Raw genomic sequence first — 22,373 nt, forward strand, 5'->3', positions numbered from 1 at the left:
AATCGGTGATCGCATCCGTACTTGTGGGGTATCATTTTAAAGAGAATTCACACATCTGCTCACAGAATTAAGATTTCGTTAATATAACCTGTTATTTTCCAATTATACAGGTTTAAACACAATTTTTATGCTATTTTCGGTTAATTTTTATTTTTTGGGGGCCAAAAACTGTCCAATTCGGTTATAGCGAGGACACGGTTATAGCGAGGATCAAACCTGGAACCGTGACACATCGCTATAACGGGACTCTAGTGTAAATGAATACATTAAATGGATAGGAAAAACTATTTTACATCGTTTGATATAATGTCAACACTCACGTTGACCTTGCTGAGAGCGACGTGAGACTTGGCACCGTACATGGGCGCGCTGAGATCGGCGGCGGAGCTCCCCCCCGAGCCGGCGCTGGCGCCCGCCTTGCCCTGGGCCTGGCTGGCCGACACGTAGCCCGTCTTGCCGTAGTCGGGGTTCTGGGTCAGGCCGTCGTAGCCCGGGCCGTAGCCGGAGCTGTAGCTGCCCGGCTTGGCGTACTGCGTGGAGGAGCTGCTGCCGTGCGTGTTCGTGGCCGGCGGCATCTGGCAACACCCCACCGGCCCCGCTACACCCTCCCGTGCTCGCAAGGGCGCACATCAATGGTAACGGTGAGATGGAGGGGGAAAAATTAAGCTTCTCCAAAGCATATTAACGTTTCAAGCCTAACAGTTCCACCGTTTAAAATTTAATATAAGTCCAATCCAGTACATGGTTGCTACAGAAATATAATCTTAGAATTCCCTGACTTTTCCCTGTTTTCCAGAAATTTAAGAGAAAAATTTCCTGACTTTCTTTTGAAGTACATACCATAAATATTAACGTGCATATTATTAAATGTAGTATAAAAATTTCAACACGAGGTAAAATAAGGTTGTTTTTTTCCTTCGACATGGCTGGTGAGAGCTCTTCGACCCATATTGCTGAGTTGAATACTTTAGTAGCACAAAATGCAGTACGCAGAATTTATACTTTTAGCAGAGGGTTTGATATGCTGTAACTGTGGCTCCTTGAGCCAATTCTCCTTAAAAGTAGTTTTCTTCGACATCTCTAAGCTAAAAAAAAATATAACTACACAAATACAAAAACTAGGGATGGGGCGAATCCTGATTTCCTTGAATCCGAATCCTAACTCAACTCCTCGACTGGAATTGCCGAATTTCGAACCCAAACCCGAATCTTTTAATAGATGATGTCCACATATCTAATGTATCTGAGATGTATTCTGCTTGCACTAAAAGTCCCTTGACTTTTTTTTTTATTTATTTTATTTTTACAATGTTCCGGAGAGCATAGCTCTGTTTTGGAACTATACATGTCACTTTGGCATAATATGACACATAATTTTTCATAACACAATTCATACAAATATAATAAGTTTCACAGGTAATAGTTATCACATGTAGTTTGGTACATTTCTGGTATAAGTGTATATAAAGACAAAAATTTATTCTTGAGAAATTTCAGTTTTAGTACAGATTAGCGGTTAGGATTTTTTCTATAAATAAGCTAGAGGTCTGCGAGCCTAAGAATTTTACTTCGAGCCGAGCTCGAGCTTTTGTGGTACAGTTACACTTTGGGAAATTATTTTTATCTTAAACTTAGTATAATGTTTGAATTAAGTATTAAAATGAAGTGGGCTTATTAATTTTGGGTAACTATTTACAGAGTGTGTTTACATTTTGCACTGCTAGAAAAAAAATAACATTTTTTTCCATTGAATCTTACCTGTTTCCATTGGTTCATTAGTAACTGATATCATCCAACTAACATAACCAAGTACATGTTTGTGTAAATGTAACATATCTTTCGAAAAATTTCATCCTTGTCAATTTTTCTGTAGTCCTTACTGAGCTTCAACAAACTTAGCACCAAAAATCATGTTTGAAAAGTACATTCACATTGTTTCAACATTTCCACTTTTCAGCACAATAATTCTGAGAGAGATTGTCACAGTATTAACTTCTGTTCTTTAATCTATCATGCAGAACAATAATTTATTCTGCACGTTTCAGGAGTTAAATTAGCTCTACGATTGGAGATAGTGTTTCCAGCAGAAGAGAAGCGTCTCTCGCTGGCAACCTGCTTGGCTGGAATGCTTTAGTAAAATTGCTTAACCTCAAAATTAGTGTCATAAATATCTGTAACTGGTCATTTAAGTTTAATCAATTGAAAGTAATAAAAATAAAAGCATTTTACTTCATTCAATTTACACTTGCAAAAAAAAAAACATACACACAATAAACCTACATGGAAATTAAAGTCTTTTTCAATATCCTGAAGTCTGAAATATGTTTACTCATGTCATTAAATGTAGAGCTGTATTGAAGAAGCCGATTTTGCCAATATTAAGTTGAATCGGCATTTCTGCCGACTTCCGATACAGTACGCTCGTTAATTTTCGGCCGATATTACTGAAAAACGAAAGAGAGTGCCATAACCTAAAAATCCATGAGTACCATTTTCACTTTTCGTAGTAGTACTGCATTCTTTTAGATCGCATTATTTCTTAGCAACATGTGCCAACCATACATATCAAAGTTTAACATCCTTTTTTTTTCAACAATGTTCTTTAATTTAATATGTCATAAATAAGTAAATAATACATTACTATCACAGTAAATATACATCTCGGTTGTTACGGTAACTATAGTGCAAATATGGTAGCTATCATGCTTCTGTAGTAATTATTGTATCTACAAAGAATCTTTAGTTCTTTTTATGGTAATTATCTTGAAATAACTATTGGGTTTGTACTGTATTTATGGTACATCATCCATATTTCTTCGTATGTTGTTGTTCATTTGTCTTTTCTTCATATTTACGTGCGCCATTATTTGAGACAGGAAGTTTCAGAAAAAATTTTAAAGGACTTTATAATTATCACACATTTAATGACGTAAATGATGAGACCTCGGGCAATTTAAACGCTTTATACGGAAAAACCTACCATGCGGGACCTCGTAAGAGAGTTTTACTGTATTTTTTTCCGTAAATAGTAAAAAACCGAATCCTTTGACGAATCCTATATCAGACCCGCCGAAGCTTCGAATCCCTAGGATTCGGCGGATATTGGATTCGGTCGCCCCACCCTAACAAAAACTATTACAATGTCACACCTAGCAATACAACAGGCCTACTTAGAGAATTACAATAGAGCATTACAACATGCAATACTCTTACAATCTTACAATGTTAACTAACGATTCTGGGGAAAAACATGTTCAGTTATGCATATTTTTTAATACATAATGTAAGTGTCACGCAACAGAACTCAGGGATTATAACGGTTGAAAAAAAAAGTAATTTAAAAAAATAGGTAGAAAAAATGCAAAAACATAACCGCACACAAAAGCCACGTGTTTTCGTATCAGCTTGGTAGTTTTAAAAATGAGAATTGGTATTGCCTCTTTATCAAAATGCACTTTATTTTCTTATGATCGCATCAAAAACTAACTTCACCTGAAACAATGCCTTTGAATTCACGTAATAAGCTTTGTACTCACCTTATTCCACGTGAAAATAGCCTTCAAAAGATAAACGACGCCATGCCCGTTCTGTAGTTCATTGCATGGAACGGAACATAATACAAAGTCTGAAGGGCAAATTAAAAAGGAGCAAAACATGAACAAATGAAGGCCTGGATTCGCTAGTGAACAAACGAGTGCTTGGATTGGCCAGAAGTTATGGTGGGTGGTTGTAACAGCCTATTGCAACGGACAATCGTAGACCAAGTAAAAAAAAAAAGTTGCAGTTGCCATGTGCCTTAAGCAGCAGCCTTTTAGCGGAGTCGTTCGGTAGCAGTGCGAGCGCATCATAACAAAGCTTTGTTTGAATTATACGCAACTTTAAAATTTCCAGAGTTCATAGAATTTTCCCTGACATTTCCCGGAATTCACTGACCATTTAAATTTCCCTGACATTTCCCGGTTTTCCATTCCTGTAGCAACCATGCAGTAAAACCATAGCAGAATAGGATAGCAAATTTGCAATAAGAAAAATTTAGACACAAAAAAATTCTCACAGGAAACGAAAAAGAAATTGGAAATAGAAGATAAATAAAAAAAGTTTTTTTTTTTTTAAATACCATTTAGGCTTAAATATAGTTGTGATAAAAGGATAGAGGGAGCAATCATTCGTGCAAAATACTACAAAATAAGAAAAAAATAATTTTTAAATACAGTATTGGCCCGGATATAAGGTGACCCCAAATATAAGGCGACCTGCAGTTTCAGGAGGCCAAACAAATGTAAAAATAATTTTGGTAGTAATTAATGTGAAAATTCATTAGACATACATTTTGTGTTGATAAATCCTTTTTTTCATTTATGTATAACAATTAATTTATATTTACATTTTTAAGTATTACACTAGAAATTTTTTTGATATGTTCATTCTAATGCAGCTGCATCATTGTCATCTTCAGAGCTGTTTATTTGTCTAGATCTTGTTCACCGGCGTTCCACCTATGTGTGAATGTTCGTTTTTCACAGTTTACTCATTACTATATCTACGAATTTAAAATTTTTACAATGGCGATTAATCACTCTTAAAATACAGCATTTAACTTTCCGTTTCACTTAAGCTTGTAAGGTTGCAAGACCCCTGCCCTCCTAGCTAATTATTTTTCTTGTAAACTATTTTTAAGCATGTAAATATTTCTAAAAAAGTCTTTCTAATGATATTTTACCGTTTTTATGTATTTAAGGGTTGATATGTCACTTGCTGTGTGTTTTAAGAATGTACCTTGTATTTTAACAAACATTTTCAATCATTAATATTTTTTATGTAATTATTCATTCACAAATCAGGGTGTCTACTGGTCTTCCTTTCCAAAAATCAGTGACTTTTGGTGACTTTTGGAGCCCACTTTCTGTCATTTTTGGTGACTTTTTTTTACTAAAAATTGTATTAAATTAAAACGGATATTGAATATAGGTCTAGTTTACTTATCAACTTATTGTTAAATAAATGGGATCACATGCAGTTTAAAATGCTAAACTTGACCTTAAAAAAGTTTTACTTTAAGCAGCTTTGGAGGGTAATGAAAAATAAATCCAAATAATCGATAATGACTTAATTTACAAATAAATAAATAGGCGAAACTAACAGGTATTTGAAATATAGTCTGTCATTTATAAACATATTTTGTTCCTAAGTTTTTTCAAATCCCTGTCTATTTCTAAGAGTTCTTCTTTCTTTTCTTCCAGCACTTTTTTCTTTTTCAATTCTAAGAGCGTAATTTCATGTGCTGCTCTTTTCCTTGCATTCACAGATTCATCCTCTTTAATCTTCTTCTTCATCAGGTCATCTCTTCTTTTTGATGCAGCATTTCTGAAGTTTAAAATCATCTGTTTAGATATAGTATGAGAAAAAGTTTCAATTCCACCTGTAACATAAAAAATTTGAGATTTAAAATTATTGATAAAGAAATATTTAAGTCTAACTTACATTCAGAAAGCATTTCTTTTTAAACCCACCTGGAAGAGAAGACACATGGTCATGAACAAGTCTTTGGGCAACCAAAGATTTCTCTTGAAGATTTTCCACTAAGAACTCCTTATTGAAAGAAAAACTTCTCTCAACTGCTGCATTACCATGAAAGCAAATCAAAAAACGCTGAATGAAAGAAACAAACAGGTTATGGGCATTCTCCATTGCCGAGCTTAGCAGTTGAAACAAAAACTTATCTAGGCTATCCTTTTTCCAGTTAAAGAACTTTGTTGCTTTCAGAACTTCAGGAAGTGCACAAAACTTAGCATATTCTCTTAACACAACATCCCCATCTGCTGGTGACAGGTGATTGAGAGAAATAAGTTCTTCAATGGCAATCTTGGCCCTCGAGGTTCTGACATCTTTGACAATCACTGAAGGAGATAAGCAAGTGGACCCAAGCACAATTCGCTTCCTTAAAGGGCTTTTCTCTTCAAGCTTGGAAAACAACTGTAACAAAAACTGTTTGCAATCTGCTTTAAATCTAAGAGAGTGTAGTTCTTTTACTTTCTTTAGGCAAAATGTTGCTCCAAAACCAATTTCAATAGAATCTGGCATTCTTAGGTCAGTCTCATTTTTGACATTCAAATGTTTTAACTGGGATGCACTAACAACCTTTTCCATTGCAGATTTTGTAAACACTCTACTCGCAATGTTCTTCATCAACTGGAAAACTTCTTGATAAAGAAAAGGCAGTAGGGGATCGTTTCTCTGAAAACATGTCAAAAATTCTTCCAGCTCTTCAGATATCATGGCAGAGAAATGTAGCTTAGCTTCTAGTACTGGGTCTTCCAACAAGGCCTTCTTTACCACATGAAAGTTCTGGGAGTTTGGAGGATTCTTTTCAATCTCTTTGTCTGTAACGTATTTCTTCAGATGTGGAATAATTTCTGAGCACCTTTTCATCACAGATGAGTTTTCAGTCCATCGTATGGCACAGAACTTTTTCGGGAACATTCTGGAGCCAGTGATCTGTTGATAAACTGCACGACGAGATGGGTAGTTCTTGAAAAGACTGTAAAGTGCTCTAAGAAACTCATTAAGTTGCCAACCAACTTTTGCATGAGCTGTTTTGTATGCACCATTTACAATGTGCAATGAACAGGTGCCTAAGTCCAAGATTTCTTTTTCGCTGTCAAGAGTACATCTCATGTAACTTTTCAGGTCGGAAATCAGTTTCAAATTAACATTGGGTCCATCAGTTGCAATTTGCACCAAGCCTCCTAGAGACAGGTCAGCTTCTCCAATGCATACAATAAGATTATTGAGCAAATCTGCAGCTTTTGAATGCTCCAGGAAAGCAGATGTCAGATATTTTGTACAAACACAACTGTTTTCTGCATCCCAATACTTTACAACAATGTCCATTTGCCCCTTTTGGCAAACATCGTTTAAACTTTCGTCAATTGACAAAGCATAAAATGGGCTTTTCTGAACACTATGTGACACACATTTCGCAAAATGGGGTCCAAGTCCATATGTTATGCTGTATGCAATTTTATCCTTATGCATTTTCATTTTAGAGGCTAGAGAGCTATCTGGGAACATAATGGGAAACAGCTTCACTGCTAATTCTCCCGAGCGGGATGAAGCATGTGTGAAAACACAGTGAGTTGCCCACACAATCTCTGCTTTTGTCACACTGTCATTAACTAGGAAAGTTGACAGCCTTGATGGTTCAGCAGTATGTTCTTGGCTAGAAGCAGACGTGCTAGGCTTAGGTTCTGGCAAAGATGGACTGGGTGTATTAGCCTGAGGAACACTCATGGAAGGCCCGTCAGTATCCATGGGTATAGCTCTGAAGGAAGACAGAGTTTTTTGTTTTCCAGATTTCAGGCAACTGGAAAATTCACTATGCTTCTTGCCTTTCTCGTGGCTTTTTATTGCATTCACACCAGAGTGGGACACATCAATTTGTTTTTTACAAAGAGAACAAAAACCAAAAAATTTATCTTTGCCTTTTCTCAGCCAAGTTCTCCATCCTTCTTCCAACCACATCTCTTGGAAGTGGCACTTACCCGGCATCTTGTAAAAAAACTGTTACACAAACACTTCATTCATTAAAAAAAACTGTCAACATAGTGAACCGTGGGGCAGTCTACAACTATTGAGCCTTGTGGGCGGTTAAAACAGATTGGCCTACATGAAAATATACACACTTAACCAACTCACTGTAATTTTAATAAAAAATAAATTACCGATTGTTAATTAGTGAGAATGGGGCCCAGTTCTACTTCTTTCACAAAGAAATATCATTACAAAAAACGCCGGCCGTTTACTAATTGTAAATAATGCGTCATAAAACGTAGCGGCCACGAAATCAAAAAAAAATAAACTTAACCTCCCCAAACTGTTGTACGCCGGCATATTATTAATTATAAATTATGTTTGGCTGAAACATAATAAACTATAACTGCAAGGACACCAAAAAATACCGTCCGCGAATAATCCAAACAAACGCAGTTGTTTCATGTGAGAGCAAAGCATATAACATATTGCCAACATTGATCGAAGCGTAGGTGAAAGTGAGAACCAGTCTAGCAGTTACAGCGTCATTATTTAAAAAAAAAAACATATTCCTACATACAAAACCTTACATCCTCACTGAATAAAAAAAAGGGCGGAAACGATATATCTGTTCCTTAAATAAATAATTAACAACGCAACAGCTTTCGAAGTGTGCTTGTCAGCCCTGGGCGTCCCACGATACTCGCACGTGGTACAAACACGATTATTATCCTACACTTAATGTTTGGGTTTGCTCTTGTTGGTAAGATATATGGTCCCATTGTACTAGTACGTACACAATAGTTCTCGTACGTTTGTTACATCATGTAATCGATCGGTATTCTTTTCTCCTCGCTTGCACTTGACAAAGAAAAAACACTACGGACGGCGCAGTGAGATAGATAGCGAGAAAGATGGATATTTCAGCCGTTATCTCTATCGAAGGGAGGGCAAGTAAACAGGTGTTCCAGAGGTTTTTGCGAGTTACATCACATTTATGTTCTCCACAAAAAAAAATCGGTGCCCTCTTTCCAAACTTCGTGACTTTTCGGTGACTTCCGTGACCCTACCCCAAATTCCATGACTTTTCCATGACTTCCGTGACTTCCGTGACCAGTAGACACCCTGCAAATAAGTCGCTGTACTAGATTTTGGCTGTTTTGGCCTACTTTTTTAGGTTTTTTTCTTTTTTTCTAAATAAGTTAGATTTAAAGTAATTTGTATTATGATTGCTGTTCTTAATTTTCATTAACGTGTTGCATAATAGTTATAGCACACGGGCTGTGTCTGGTGTGATGGTTAGAAAGAGAGGCATGAGAAGCCGTTAAGTGCGAGGGAGACAAAAGCAGTAATTCCCCTCAGAGATAGATAAAGGGGATTCCCCCACTGCGTGGGAACTGAGTGATACTTCTGTCTCACGGTGTGGGAGAGAGAAAGAGAATGTAAAGTCCCTGGCTCTATGTGTAGAAAACTGTTTTCAATGTGTGTTCTGTATTCCTATTGGCTTGTGATGTGTAGTTTGAATGAAGTGTGCGTGTGATTGGTCGGGAGGTCATGTGACTTCTCCTCCCTGCGTAGAGGAGACGGTGACGAGTTCACCAGTCGTCCGTCGATCGCTGCACCAGTAGGACGCGTTCGGTGGCTTTTCGCCAAAAATGAAGTACCGTATTGGCCCGAATATAAGGCGACACCGAATATAAGGCGACCTGCAGTTTTAGGAGGCCAAACAAATGTAAAAATAATTTTGGTAGAAATTAACGTGAAAATTCATTAGACATATATTTTGTGTTGATAAATCCTTTTTGCATTTATGAATAACAATTAATTTATATTTATCACATTAATTATTTAAAAAAAGTTTGAATGGCCTACCCTAAAAGTCAAAAGAAAACAATTAGAAAATATTTACATTAAGTATTACACTAGAAATATTTCGTATGTTTACTCTAATGAAGCTGCATAATTTTCATCTTAAGAGCTGTTTATTTGTCTAGAGCTCGTTCCCCGCCGTTCCACCGATATGTGATTTTTCACAGTTTACTGTATCTACGAATTTAAAATTTTTACAATGGCTATTAATTACTCTTAAAATATAGCATTTAACTTTCCATTTCACTTAAGCTACGTATTACCTCAGAACAAGGCGTATTACTACTTAGTAGTGTGTTAAACGTAACTAAGCAAACAAAGAATGCAGCTTGCCGGAACAAAACAAGTGGCTAGCTGCCATGATGAAGCATACGGCCATGAATAACTTCGGTTACGTGACCGCGAATATTTGTCCATAATATTATTACTCTCTGACAGAGAGTCTCTGTCCTATGAATTTTAAAGAATAATCTGTGATAATTATGTAGTTTGAAAGGTGTTTACATAAATAAAGAGTGGATTATTAAAATAGCTTTTGAAGCAACGTAGCAAATTCCTGTTAATATGGCGTCTTTGTGCGTGTTCGGCAATGTTCGTTTTACAACAAAGAAATATTGTGGAAAGACAGTTGGCAGCCGTGAATTTCCATACATTACATCCAAAATGTTTGTAAACGTAAACAATCGTTCTGAAAATAGCTGTGATATTTTAGTACAAATATTTCCGTTAAAAATCTGAACACAAATTACCGTAAATGTTAACACGCGATTGTACACAAAGTACAAATATGAATTGTGTGATAAAAGGATGCCATTGAGATGCTTCAACAGCCACATTTTTACTCAAGAACAAAAATTTTAATTTTCAACTTTAAACAATTGTGAATTACTGCAATATTGGGTGGATTTATCGTTTCCCCCATGTGAGGTAACGAAGTTTTAGTTATTATAAAAAACTGTGAACATTTTGTTTAACAATGTTTCTACTGTAGCTTTCAGCTTGGAACTAATGTTTGCAGTTTTGACGTCTTAGGTGCGAAAATAAGGCGACTTCCAATTTTTGCATCTCTCGTTTATGTAAAAATGGTCGCCTTATATTCGGACCAATACGGTAAATTGTGGGATAGATAATTTAACGTTGGTGGTCAAAGCCATGCCGAGTATTAAGTTAACCTAATTTTATTTTAGTTCATCCGGACAGTAATTATAAATTGTGATCACCTTCGTCGGCGCTTGGCTCGTGGCGAATTTTGGTTTCGCTGGGTGCGGCCCTGTTCCAGGTCGCACTATTTTCATGTACTTACAGTAAGATTTTACTGAAGGACTTAAACTACGGTTGTTTTTTCCGTTAATCTTCATCGCCCGAGCTGCGAGCAATTCTCGACAGGCGGATGTACGAATGGAATGAGTGAGCAACATATTGTAAGTGATTGGATTCGTCTGTGCAACATTCTATTTGAAAATAAAACAAAACTAAAATTGGCGCAACATATTTTTATTTCATATAACAAACTGTTATAAGCTACGTATTACTATTTAGTAGTAGTGTGTTAAACGTAACAAAGCAAACAAAGAATGCAGATTGCCGGAACAAAACAAACGGCTAGCTGCCATGCTGAAGCATACGCCCATGAATAACTTAGGTGACGTGACCGCGAATATTTGTCCATATTACTCTCTGACAGAGAGTCTCTGTCCTATGAATTTTAAAGAATAATTTATGATAATTATGTTGTTTGAAAGGTTTTTACCTAAATAAAGAGTGGATTACTGTGAAATTATTAAAATACCCTTTGAAGCAACGTACCAAATTCCTGTAAATATGGCGTCTTCGTGCGTGTTCGGCAATGTTCGTTTTACAACAAAGAAATTAGTGATTGGTCGATTCCGATTCCAGAATCGGTCGGTTCCACCGATTCCAGTATAATCGTGGGATTCAGAATACAATGGTTTTGGAATCGACCATGACCGATTCCTGCATTTTTTTAAGTTTGCAAAATGCATTTCCTACGCAACGTAAGAAAATATTAAAATGCATGCAAATATAATTTTTAATCTACATAATACAATCTTTTTTTTACGGAACTGATTTACGAATTACTGTGATTAACGTATTTATTTACTTACACCGCCATTTTCCCTACAGTAAAAATGCAGTATCTACTTTCCCGCTTTAAGCGAAAGCAATTTTCGGAAATTACGTTGCAGCAGCACTGCATTTAATAGTAAACCTTCAAAAATAATTAGACAAAACCATAAATGTTCAAAGAAAATTATGTAAATGTAAACGGCAAGTAAAATAATGTAAACGTTAACTATTTGATCATGGCAGATACATTTGCCATTGTAAACAACCTAATTTTTTGTTTGCTACCTGCCATGGTAAACCATACGGCCATGAACCAAATCTTTGGTGACGTGAACGTGAAAATTAAGATGTTTCACATCTCTGCACTTTAAACTTTAAAGAATTAAAATGAAATAATTTTTGAATTAGATTTTACCCAAATTCACAGTGGATTACTGCGACCATATTAAAGTAAGTTGAAAAGCAACATAACCAAATTGTTGTAAATCGGCGTTCTTGTGCCTGTTCAGCGATGCTCGTTTTACATTAGATATATTTTGGAAAGGCAGTTGGCTAATCTAAATTTCCAAACATTGCTGCTGAAACGTTCCTAAAATTTTTATCACCAAACATAAACAATCTTTTAAAAGTAGTCGTGTTAGTTTAACAGATTTGTTTCCGATAAATTTCTGAAATGAATTAAATGTTAACACGTGATTATTTAAAGAGTTTAAATATTTTGTGTAAGAAAATCTCACCATAAAATGTGGAAATTTTGAGATGCTAAAACTTGCACAGAACTTTCTTACTCAAGAACCGAAAATTTATTTTCTCTTTACGGTTGTGAATAACTGCACGACTGGATGGATTTATTCTTTTCACCAAGTGAGATAATTAAGTTCGAGGTAATATATTAAAACGTAAGCATCTCTGACATTTTATTTTAGTGTGGTGCATATTTGTTTCTTGTCATTTCCATCTTAATGAGATTATGAAGTTTTATTTTTACATTTCCCTCTTTTTATTTTTTTTTCGCCCTGGTCCCTTGAAATATGTATAAACGAGGTTATATTGTTATTTTATTTGGATCATTATTTAGTTGTGCTTGAAAATAAAATTCTTAACCTAACCGTACAACCAAATAAATAAAAATAAAAAAATTAAAAAAAATTTAAAAAAAAACAAACAAACCTCTTTTTTTACAATTACAGTGAAACCTCGTTTATTCGTTCCCGCATTGTAGAATTTCCCGGTTTTATTGTTCAATGTCCGTGGTCCCGAAAAAATCCCGCAAGAACAATGTTAAAAAAATCCCGTTTCCATCGTTTACGAATATTTTTTAACCCGGTTTAACGGGTTGAACTTTACAGGCTTTTTACCGATTTCACATTCAAATTCCCGAGAAATATTCCAGTTTACGCGTTTATACACGACACACAATACCAATATTTACATATGGCGGCCATTACTAAAAGAAAACGAATAAAGTGAGCATGACGCTGTTGCTAACAGGTTCACCAACTTTGATAAAACAACAGACGAAAGCTAACGCTCGCACGATAGTTCTTGCTTTGTGCGATAATCGATATAACAATATAACCGTGGTCGATATACTGTACATACTAGCCCAACGTAAACACGTTTCTATTTAGCGACAGTGAAATACTGCGAGAAACATAGACGAAATTGTTTATCCTAGCGTTTCCGTGGCCGGCCGTATATGCGCGAGATTTTCTTTGTTTACGGTAAATTAGCTTTACGCATTTAACTCTAATGCACGTGTGAAATTTGTAAAGGTTCATTGATATGTATCGGCCTACAAAAGAGGTTAAAACCATTAAAGAGCGTTTAGAAATTATAAATGCCGTTGAAAAAAATCCAGGCGAAAAACGTGTTGATTTGGCAAAGCGCTATGGTATTCCTCCATCGACTCTTAATTCTATCTTTGCTAGAAGAAATAAGATTCGGAAACAAGCAAGTCAGTTCGGCCAGTCTTCAAAAAAACGGAAAATGGCAAGACAGTCGAAATACAGTGAGCTTGAGAAAGTTTTGTTTTCTTGGTTCCAGCAAGTTCGGGCATCAAACATCCCAGTGGATGGCACACTGATCAAAGAAAAAGCTCTTCAAATAGCTTTACGACTTGGAGTTGAAAACTTCACAGCTTCCAATGGGTGGATTTGTAGATTCAAGGAATGACATGGGCTTGCCTACAAACAATTGTCTGGAGAAAGTGCTGTAGTAAATAAAGATACTACTGAGCAGTGGCTGGAACAACTTCCACAGTTATTAGATGGATATTCTCCAAGGGACATCTACAATGCTGATGAGACAGGGCTGTTCTTCAACTGTCTCCCCAACAAAACCCTTTCATTAAAAGGTGAATCTTGCCATGGAGGAAAGCAATCGAAAGAAAGAATAACTGTGTTGTTATGTGCAAATAGTGATGGAAGTGACAAAAGGAAACCCATTGTAGTGGGAAAATCAGCAAAGCCAAGGTTTTTTAAAAATGTTAAAACACTGCCAGTTACATACCACGCCAATAAAAAGGCATGGGTAACTGCTGATATTTTTAGATCATTTTTGTGTGAACTAGACTCCAGCATGGGCACTCACTGTCGCAAAATCATTCTGTTTGTGGACAACTGCGCAGCTCACCCGAAGGACATGTCTTTTTTACGAAATGTGCGAGTAGTCTTCTACCCTGCAAACTGCACTAGTGTGTTGCAGCCATTGGATGCAGGAGTAATAAAGTGCTTCAAGCAACAATACAGAAAAATGCTTGTGCGGAAGGCAGTGGGTCTGCTAGATGCCAGAGAGGAGAAGTCAGGTAAACCATTGAAAATCAATGTGTTCCAGGCCATCCACTATTTGTCAGTTTCGTGGAAAAACATAACAGCGACAACAATTTCCCACTGCTTCCAGAAATGTGGTGTTGGAAAGGTAATTTCACCAGTTGAAATTGTGACGGAGAGTGACAAGGAGTTCGAAAAAGATTGGGAAAAGCTGGGTGAAGATGTTGGCTTCGAAACCTACTGCAGTCTGGACGATGATCTTGCTACGTGTGGTGAGGTGAGCATTGAGATGTTGTGTAGCGATGCTCTAGGACAAAAGGAAGAAAGTGAAGAAGAAGCAAATGAAGATGATGGAGAAGAGGTACCTTCATTCTCGGAAGCACTAGCTGCTTTCGACAAAGTGAAGGCATTTTGCTATGCGCAGAAGCTCGGAGATTTGGAAGAAGACAGAATTTCAATGATGCAAACCTTGCTGTTCAGTCTTAAAAGAAGTTCTGATACCAAGCAAACAAAAATACAAGACTTCTTCACTAAAAAATAAGTGTCAAGGAGGATGTGAGACTTGTGTTAATTACAGTTCATTTGTACATTATTTCCCCCTTTTATTTGATTTAAATAAGTGTATTTCTTATTGTACATTGTATTAATAATAACAAACTTGTGATTACCAACACCAAAAATATTTTGCTGCATAAAAACTCATCTTATAATTTCTCTGCATTATAAATAAGAAAGAAGTGTGCATCTTATAACATGTGGTATGTACCTTTTAAATTTTGAATAATACATACATAATTACTTGCGTAAAACATACAAATTTGAAGTTTATTTTGTTTTGTTCATTTAAAAAAATTAAGGAAGTATAATTTTCCAATATTGATAGTGTATATACAGTATGCTGCTGGTGTCAGTTTATGGAAATACCTAACTGATTCACTGAAAGTTTTTGCAATAGTACATACATTGTGCATTTGGTAACTTTAGAGTGTGTTCCCACATTGTAGGATTTCCTGGATTATCCGTTTTTTACTCATGGTCCATTGGAAAACGGATAATCAGGGTTTCACTGTAATTAATTGAGTTGATAATGTAAGGTATCTAAAGTTGGTTAAGTTAAAACATTATTTACAATTTACATCATAAGACATCTTTGATTATTGGCAGTGTTTGAACACGTGTTTCGTCTAACTATATGCAAGGTTAAAAGGCCAAATTGTGCTAGAAATTCAAGGTAGCGTAACTTGATGGTAATGAACATACTTTTTAACATTATATAAGCTGTATATAATGTTAATTTCTGCACAGAAAATGAAACAACGCAATTACATTTTAAAAATCATAAACAAACTTTTTTTTTCTGAGTATATTACTCTGTTGAACATTGTCAGATAAAAATTAAGGAATCGGAATCTGATTCGAAGAATCGACCCTTTAATTTAAGAATCGAAAATGGAATCGGAATCGGTACATTTTAGGAATCGGCCCAACACTAAAAGAAATATTGTGGAAAGACAGTTGGCAGCCATGAATTTCCAAACAAACATAGTTCTAGGGCTGGGCCGATGCCGATCACCGATCACAATACAGTAGAACCCCTGTCATACACTTTTCAACGGAGGGCACAAAAATGGTGTATGATGCGGGAAAGTGTATGAAAAGGTTTGGCAATAATAAAAAATTTTTTCAATCTAGCATACCAGTACTATGTCAGATTAAACTTAAATACATAATGTGTAAATAATTGCATTATATTAATGAAAGATATGAATTCATCATTATATATAAGTTACATATAATAAAACCACCAGAAATGTAAAATATAGTCCATAATTAACTAAAGCTGACATGAGAAACAGTGACCAAGTGACCTTACACAATGTTTGAAGTTCTTTCTTGAAAGAGGGGGGGGGGGGGGGGGAATCACCAAGCCTAAATTAGAAATAAAAACAATTAGGCTATTGTAAAAAGAAAATTAGTTTATGCTTGTTTGTTTAGTTTTACAAATAACTTTATGCAACAGAACAATTTTCAATAAAATTTTAACTTGAGAAACGTAAAATACAAAACAATCCAATCGTAAGAAAACAATAACAAACGGGTATATTCAGTTCACAGATTAATGAATGCACAAAATATGAGATCCGTGCCTTGGTAAAGCGCGTGCACCATTTTCATGATCATTGCTAGTTTGCGCCACTAGTCTCGCTTGGTGCTGGCCATTGATGCTACTAGCGAAGTGCACAGTCTTCCTGATTCTATCCATATCTATGGTGCAATAAAGTTATTTTCTTACGTTTGCAAAGGTAAACAATGAACATTTTTCAAAATAAAAGCATTAATTAAAACGTAATTTATCAGGAGGAATATATCTAACAAAAAAATTTGTGAATTTTAGGACTTTTCCGCTTCGTAAAAACGTATGAAACGGGAAATTAATGATTTTATATAAGTGTATGTTCCGGGAAAGTAAACCATTGTAAATATAAGTCTTTCGGCGGGACCAAAATTAATCGGCATATGAAACCGGAAAATGTATGAAACGGGAACGTATCATCGAGGTTCTACTGTAGTTGTATTTTGTACGATGGTGAATCAAAACTTAATTCAATACAAATGAACAAGCATTCCGGTATCGAAAAAATGTATCCAACTTACAGTTTCGATACTCGATACTTTGCGATACCGACAAGTATCGAAGGTATTGAGGTATCGAGTATCGAAAATCCCATCACTAAAGAAAACAAGTGTTCAAATAACACCATATTAACACTTTTAACCAAATTTATTAATATGTTTGAGTATTTTTGATGACCACATACACAGTTCAGGAATACTAGTTGTACAAACACATTCATAGCAAATACGTTAATTTCTCATTTTTGTTTATGTTTGTTTATGATCTGCAAGCCACAACATCTGTAGTGCAGCACATAGGCTACTACTAAGTAAACAAATTGTTAGATTGTGACTACTGATATCCATTACTTTAAATAATGAACATTTTGATGCATAAAGTAACTCATTTTACAACCTTTAATTTTTCGTCTTAGTCGCCGCTGTGTACCTCTTGTCAGAATGTAGATGTGCTTGTTGGCATAATTCATGTTTGGTTATGTTGATTCCTGTATAGAGAGTGCGCACGTAGTCGAATATCGATACAGATAGCTCACCGATTGAATGCAACGAGCGCGCTCTGTCCAGTGCCTAGTTAACTACATTTGATAGCCCACACTTTCTCATGGTGTGTACTACAATAGTTATGTCTTATGACTCACGTTGACATCATGGTTTAGGTTTTTTCTATTTAAAGTTGAACAAAATGTTTTTGTTGCATAACTTATTAATTTAAATTGTTTGGCATGCTTTTGTATAATCTACTTTTTAAATGAATGAACTTTCCATGAATAGGTTTTGTTTTTATGAATAACTTTACCTAACAAAAATTGCTTTTCTCGCATAAACGTCCACCCCTACTTTTCAAAATTGATTTTAGTATAAAATGTGCTACGATTATGCGGTAAAACACTGTATGTGTAAATGTGTGTGTGTATGTTAAGTGTATACATAAAATTCTGGCCTCCAAAATTTTTTTACAAGAAAATAAATTGCCAAACTTTAGAATTTAGAATGCGCCAAAACCACAGAAAGTGGATTTCAGAAGACCTTTCACTGTATACGATGACTTCCAGTCATCAAGTATACGTACAGATCTTAAAAATAGTGAACACTGTAACACCATACCTATAAAACCCACAAAGTACGTAAATGAAGTGAGGTACTGTGTGATGTGATGAGATCCCCGGGTGAGTTGAAACACGGACGTACCGGGTAGAGCGCTGGCGTCCCGTACTGGAAGCTGCCGGGCATCATGCCTCCTCCGTAGAAGTACGCATAGGCCGGGGGCAGGGTGGTGGCATTCAGCATGGGTTGCTGGTGAGCCTGCGTCACGTTCTGAAAGACGCAGTGCCACACCTGTCACCCTTGCACACACGGCTCAACAGCCGACCCATCACCAGTGGACTAGTTGCAAATAAAATTCCTTAACCATTAAAAATGCTTTCCTGATCAAAATGTTACAAATTCTTTATACTTGTTCATTAGCTTAGACACACATTTTTATGGTTTATTTATAGCAATTTTCATTTTTAGAGTAGAAAAAAAAGGTGATCTTGGTTTTATTTTGTTAAATTTACTTGTTTTCATAGAAATAGTGTCATTTTAATTGCTGTACATGCTGTATGTGTTATATGAAACCATTTGCAATGTAAATTTCTTAAGTGAATTTACTCGCAACAAAGAAGTCTTTTCTTAAATATGTAATGTGAGTCACTAATTTTTTAAGGAGATAATAAAATATAATGAATTAGTCAAAGATATTAATTTGTACAAACCCACTTTGCCCAAGAAGGTTTTATTAACTAGATGCTAAAAAATTTACTTTTTTACTGATATTATGGATCAAAATTCACCAGTGAATTATTTATACAAATACATTAGGGGTCAAGAGATATTTATTCTTATGGATTAGCAAAACATTGTTGATGTTTCTTCATCCACAAAAACCACACAAATATTTTGGTGTAGCAAGTATCATTATAAAGATGATGAGCACGGCTGAACGTCTCATCGGCATCTGGGTCAAAGGACACACAGAGGGGTGATAGACGAGACGAAAATGGAGCATTGACAAATTAACCCTACAACTCTGTCTGCTCAATTTTCCTTAATACTCTGTCTGGGGTCATATTTGACCCCATCCTATAATCCATTAAGAAAATTTTACTGAACTGCCAATATGTATCGGAAATATTTATCAGAATTTGATCCAGTTATTTCCATAGGTATTGCATGGTTTAATGTTTCTTAGTGTTCACTATACAGTATTACACGACATTTGCAGCATTTTGAAAAGTTTCTTTCACTTAACTGCAAACATCATTCAATCACCTCCATCAGAATTTATTCTAGACTCGTCTTCACAGTTTTTGCATGTAGTTAATGTTTCAGAATGTTCCTTGCACACAAATATATTACATCGTTTGCAGATTGAACTGTATTTGGTGTCCTTTGACCGGGGGCAAATGAAGCATCTTCCTCGCTTTCTCATTTGATTGTTTGGGGTTGGTTCTGGATGTTTTTTTTCTAGAATATCACCAAATCCACACATTTTGATGCTACTAACAATAGCCGTGTTTCTTGCTTGTGGTAAACCGACACGGTGCTCCACTTGAGGCTTTGCCATTTCTTTAGCCAACTTCATTAGAAACAGACGTCTCTCTGTTTTCTCTAAGCCTACGCAGAAAAGTCTGTAGGCGTTGAGTGCAGCAAGATCAACGAGATCATAAAATATAGCTAACGGCCAACGTTTCGTTCCCTTTTTTACAGAATAATGACGGCTCACTTGGTCGAGTGTGTCAACGCCTGATTTTGTGGAGTTGTAAAACAATACAACTTCCGGTTTTCTTTTCAAGTTGTTTTCTACTGGTACTGAGAATAACTGATGTTGTGTAGACAAGAGAATCACAGCCTTATTTTTTTTTGGAACATAAGAAACTAATAGTGTTTTGCCACTGCATGCAAATTTGGTGGTGTTTTCTTCTCTAGTTTTTGAAGGTAGCATCTCATTTGGGATTTCTTTTCGTGAAGAGCGTAGAGTGCCTACAAGAGTTAAGTTCATTTTCAACAATTCTTGACCTAAGTCAAAGCTCGTGAAAAAATTGTCAGTGGTAATGTTTCTGCCACTCTGAGCTAGATGTTTCACTAAATCTGTGACCACTCTCTTGCCTTGATTCACTTCCCTTCCATCACATGATTTTCCAGTGTAAATCTGAAGATTCACCAAATAACCATTTTCACAGTCTACAGCACACCAAATCTTAATGCCATACTTTCCTGGCTTGGAAGGAATGTAGACCTTGAAACTACATCGACCTCTGTATACACAAAGATGTTCATCTACAGTAATGTTACTAGAAGGTATAAAAGATGTTTTGCACTGCACAACAAACAAATCAAATAGTTCTTGTATAGGTTCAGCCTTATTTCCAGTCCTTTCTTTTCTTTCAAGTCTTGTGTTGCAATCATCGAAACGAAGGGAACGCAAGATTGCCTGAAATCGTACCCGTGACATAGTAGCACGGAAAAGAGGAATGCCGTATTCACAATCCCAAAATTCTTCAATAGGTTTCCCACGACCCTTTTGTACACCATACATAATCAGCAAACCTAAAAATGAAATTAGCTCGCGCCTGTCTATATTACGCCAGTCTAATAGTTTTCCCGACATTTTCAGTTCATTTCCCCGTTGATTGGTGTACCGAATTATAATATCTATCATTTCATCTGTAAAAAACTGTTTGAAGCAATCAGTAGCCGAGTTAACAACAACTGTAGTAGGAATACTTGATACAAATCGTTGTATGTTGCGAGATGGTAACCTACGAACTGTTGGTTCTTTAGTACTCCAGTCAATATTTCTACTTCTACTTACAATTATTGTATCTTGGTTTTCTCTTTCTTCATCCGAAGTATAATTTTCTTCTACTTCAATTTCATTCAGACAAATGTCATCATTTTCTTCTATTTGTGTCTCTGTCCCATCATCATCAGCATCACTACCATCTGAATCACTGCTGCTATGAAACAAGTCTTCCATAGCTTGTTCTACACTGTAGCCACGTGCAAAATTTACACCTTCCATAACTGAACTAGAATGAATCCCAAAACACCCACACAAAATTGTTATTTAGCTAACAATCTCAATCTACAACTTTGAGGTTAGCTCACAATAACAACAAAGGGTAGCATCACCAACTCAGAGTAGCCAACTAACGTGTACTAAAATCAATGTTGCCAAATTACGCTTTCTGAAATCAGTGTTGTCCACCTGACTGGTGGAATGAAAAGTGTTAGACGGGAAAACCAATTGACAATTACAAACTAAACAATTAGTTGGCAATACAACCAGTTAACTCCCAGTGTCTACCAGTCTTTGTACTCCCACCCGACTCATGTACATTAAAATCTCTGGGATATACATAGGTTTTTGAAATCTTAGCAAAAGTTACATTTAATCTATCTGGGGTCATAAATGACCCCATCTTAACTGTTTTTATGAATTGTATGTAAACAAGTGCGTAGAACTTGTCGTAAATTTCAATGAGCAAACTAATTAATGCTGCAAGAAAAGTCATTAAACTTCAGACTTGTAGATTAAATTTTAGACATCCTTCCGCCACATGAAAGATGCTTGGGGTCCCCAATGACCCCAGACAGAGTTCTAGGGTTAACGGATGGGGAAATGCCCGCAATTTTCTAGGAAGTGAAAAATCTTGCTAGGACCCAGTCAGGAATAGAGAGACCCAGATTGTCTTGGTGAGAAGTGAGATATCTGAACACAATATATTACACATACTCCAGATTGCAAATCGCAAGTTGTAATTTTTTCCAAGCTTCAGCAAATAAGGCATGCTGTCGGCTGATGGCAAGCGAAGACACATCACCTGCTGAGGTATGGTGGAGGGCACGGGGGAGGCGTTGTCCGTCCGCGCAAAGCGGCTGTCCGACATGGAGTACGCCACGTTGGCCAGCGTGCCTTCCCGACCCGTCGCCAGGCTCGTGGGCGCTTGGAAACCCATGTCGTAGTAACCCGTCGCAGTCTGCAACACAGTGGTTTGGCCCGTGTCTGAGATCTACGACTTTTAAAACAGCTTTTGTGTCACACTGAAAACACTAACAACTATAACAAATTAAAAAATATATATACTATATTAAATAATGACACTAAAATGAAATAAAATTCATCAAATATAATTTTTTAACACCTTTGCTGACACAAGCAGTAATTCCTGCAACGGACAATAAAAAATTAGCATGTTTGTATAATTTATAGTTTGGCCTTTGGCATTATGATAGCATTAATTCAAATTTAAAGCCAAATATTTTAAATTACTGAGAAAAGTTTCAACAGGTGAGCGAGCAGCTTACATGACAAAAGGTTTAATAACAATTTTAAATTACAAAAGAAGGAAATCGATTTTGGTTGTCTGCATCATTGTCTCATGAGGCCGAGTGTGTGTATAAGATAGAAAAAGTGGATGCTATTGCTATCACTCC

At 36.1% G+C, this 22,373-nt stretch overlaps 1 protein-coding gene across 9 annotated transcripts in view; it reads right to left on the minus strand.

The window, feature by feature from the left end:
- LOC134539790 (protein lingerer) overlaps positions 1-22,373 on the minus strand; it is a 170,012-nt gene that overhangs the window by 32,698 nt on the left and 114,941 nt on the right. For 5 of the 9 annotated variants that reach the window (XM_063382045.1, XM_063382047.1, XM_063382053.1 and 2 more), the window contains 3 exons: positions 21,761-21,916; positions 18,084-18,209; positions 321-575 (listed from right to left, as the gene is read on the minus strand). In XM_063382045.1, the coding sequence (XP_063238115.1) occupies positions 321-575; positions 18,084-18,209; positions 21,761-21,916 (537 nt within the window). The remainder of the gene's footprint in view (positions 1-320; positions 576-18,083; positions 18,210-21,760; positions 21,917-22,373) is intronic. The other 4 variants (XM_063382054.1, XM_063382050.1, XM_063382052.1 and 1 more) reach the window with 1 other exon arrangement.

This window comes from Bacillus rossius, chromosome 16 (genome assembly GCF_032445375.1).
Source record: "Bacillus rossius redtenbacheri isolate Brsri chromosome 16, Brsri_v3, whole genome shotgun sequence".
NCBI classification, from domain to species: Eukaryota; Metazoa; Arthropoda; class Insecta; order Phasmatodea; family Bacillidae; genus Bacillus; species Bacillus rossius.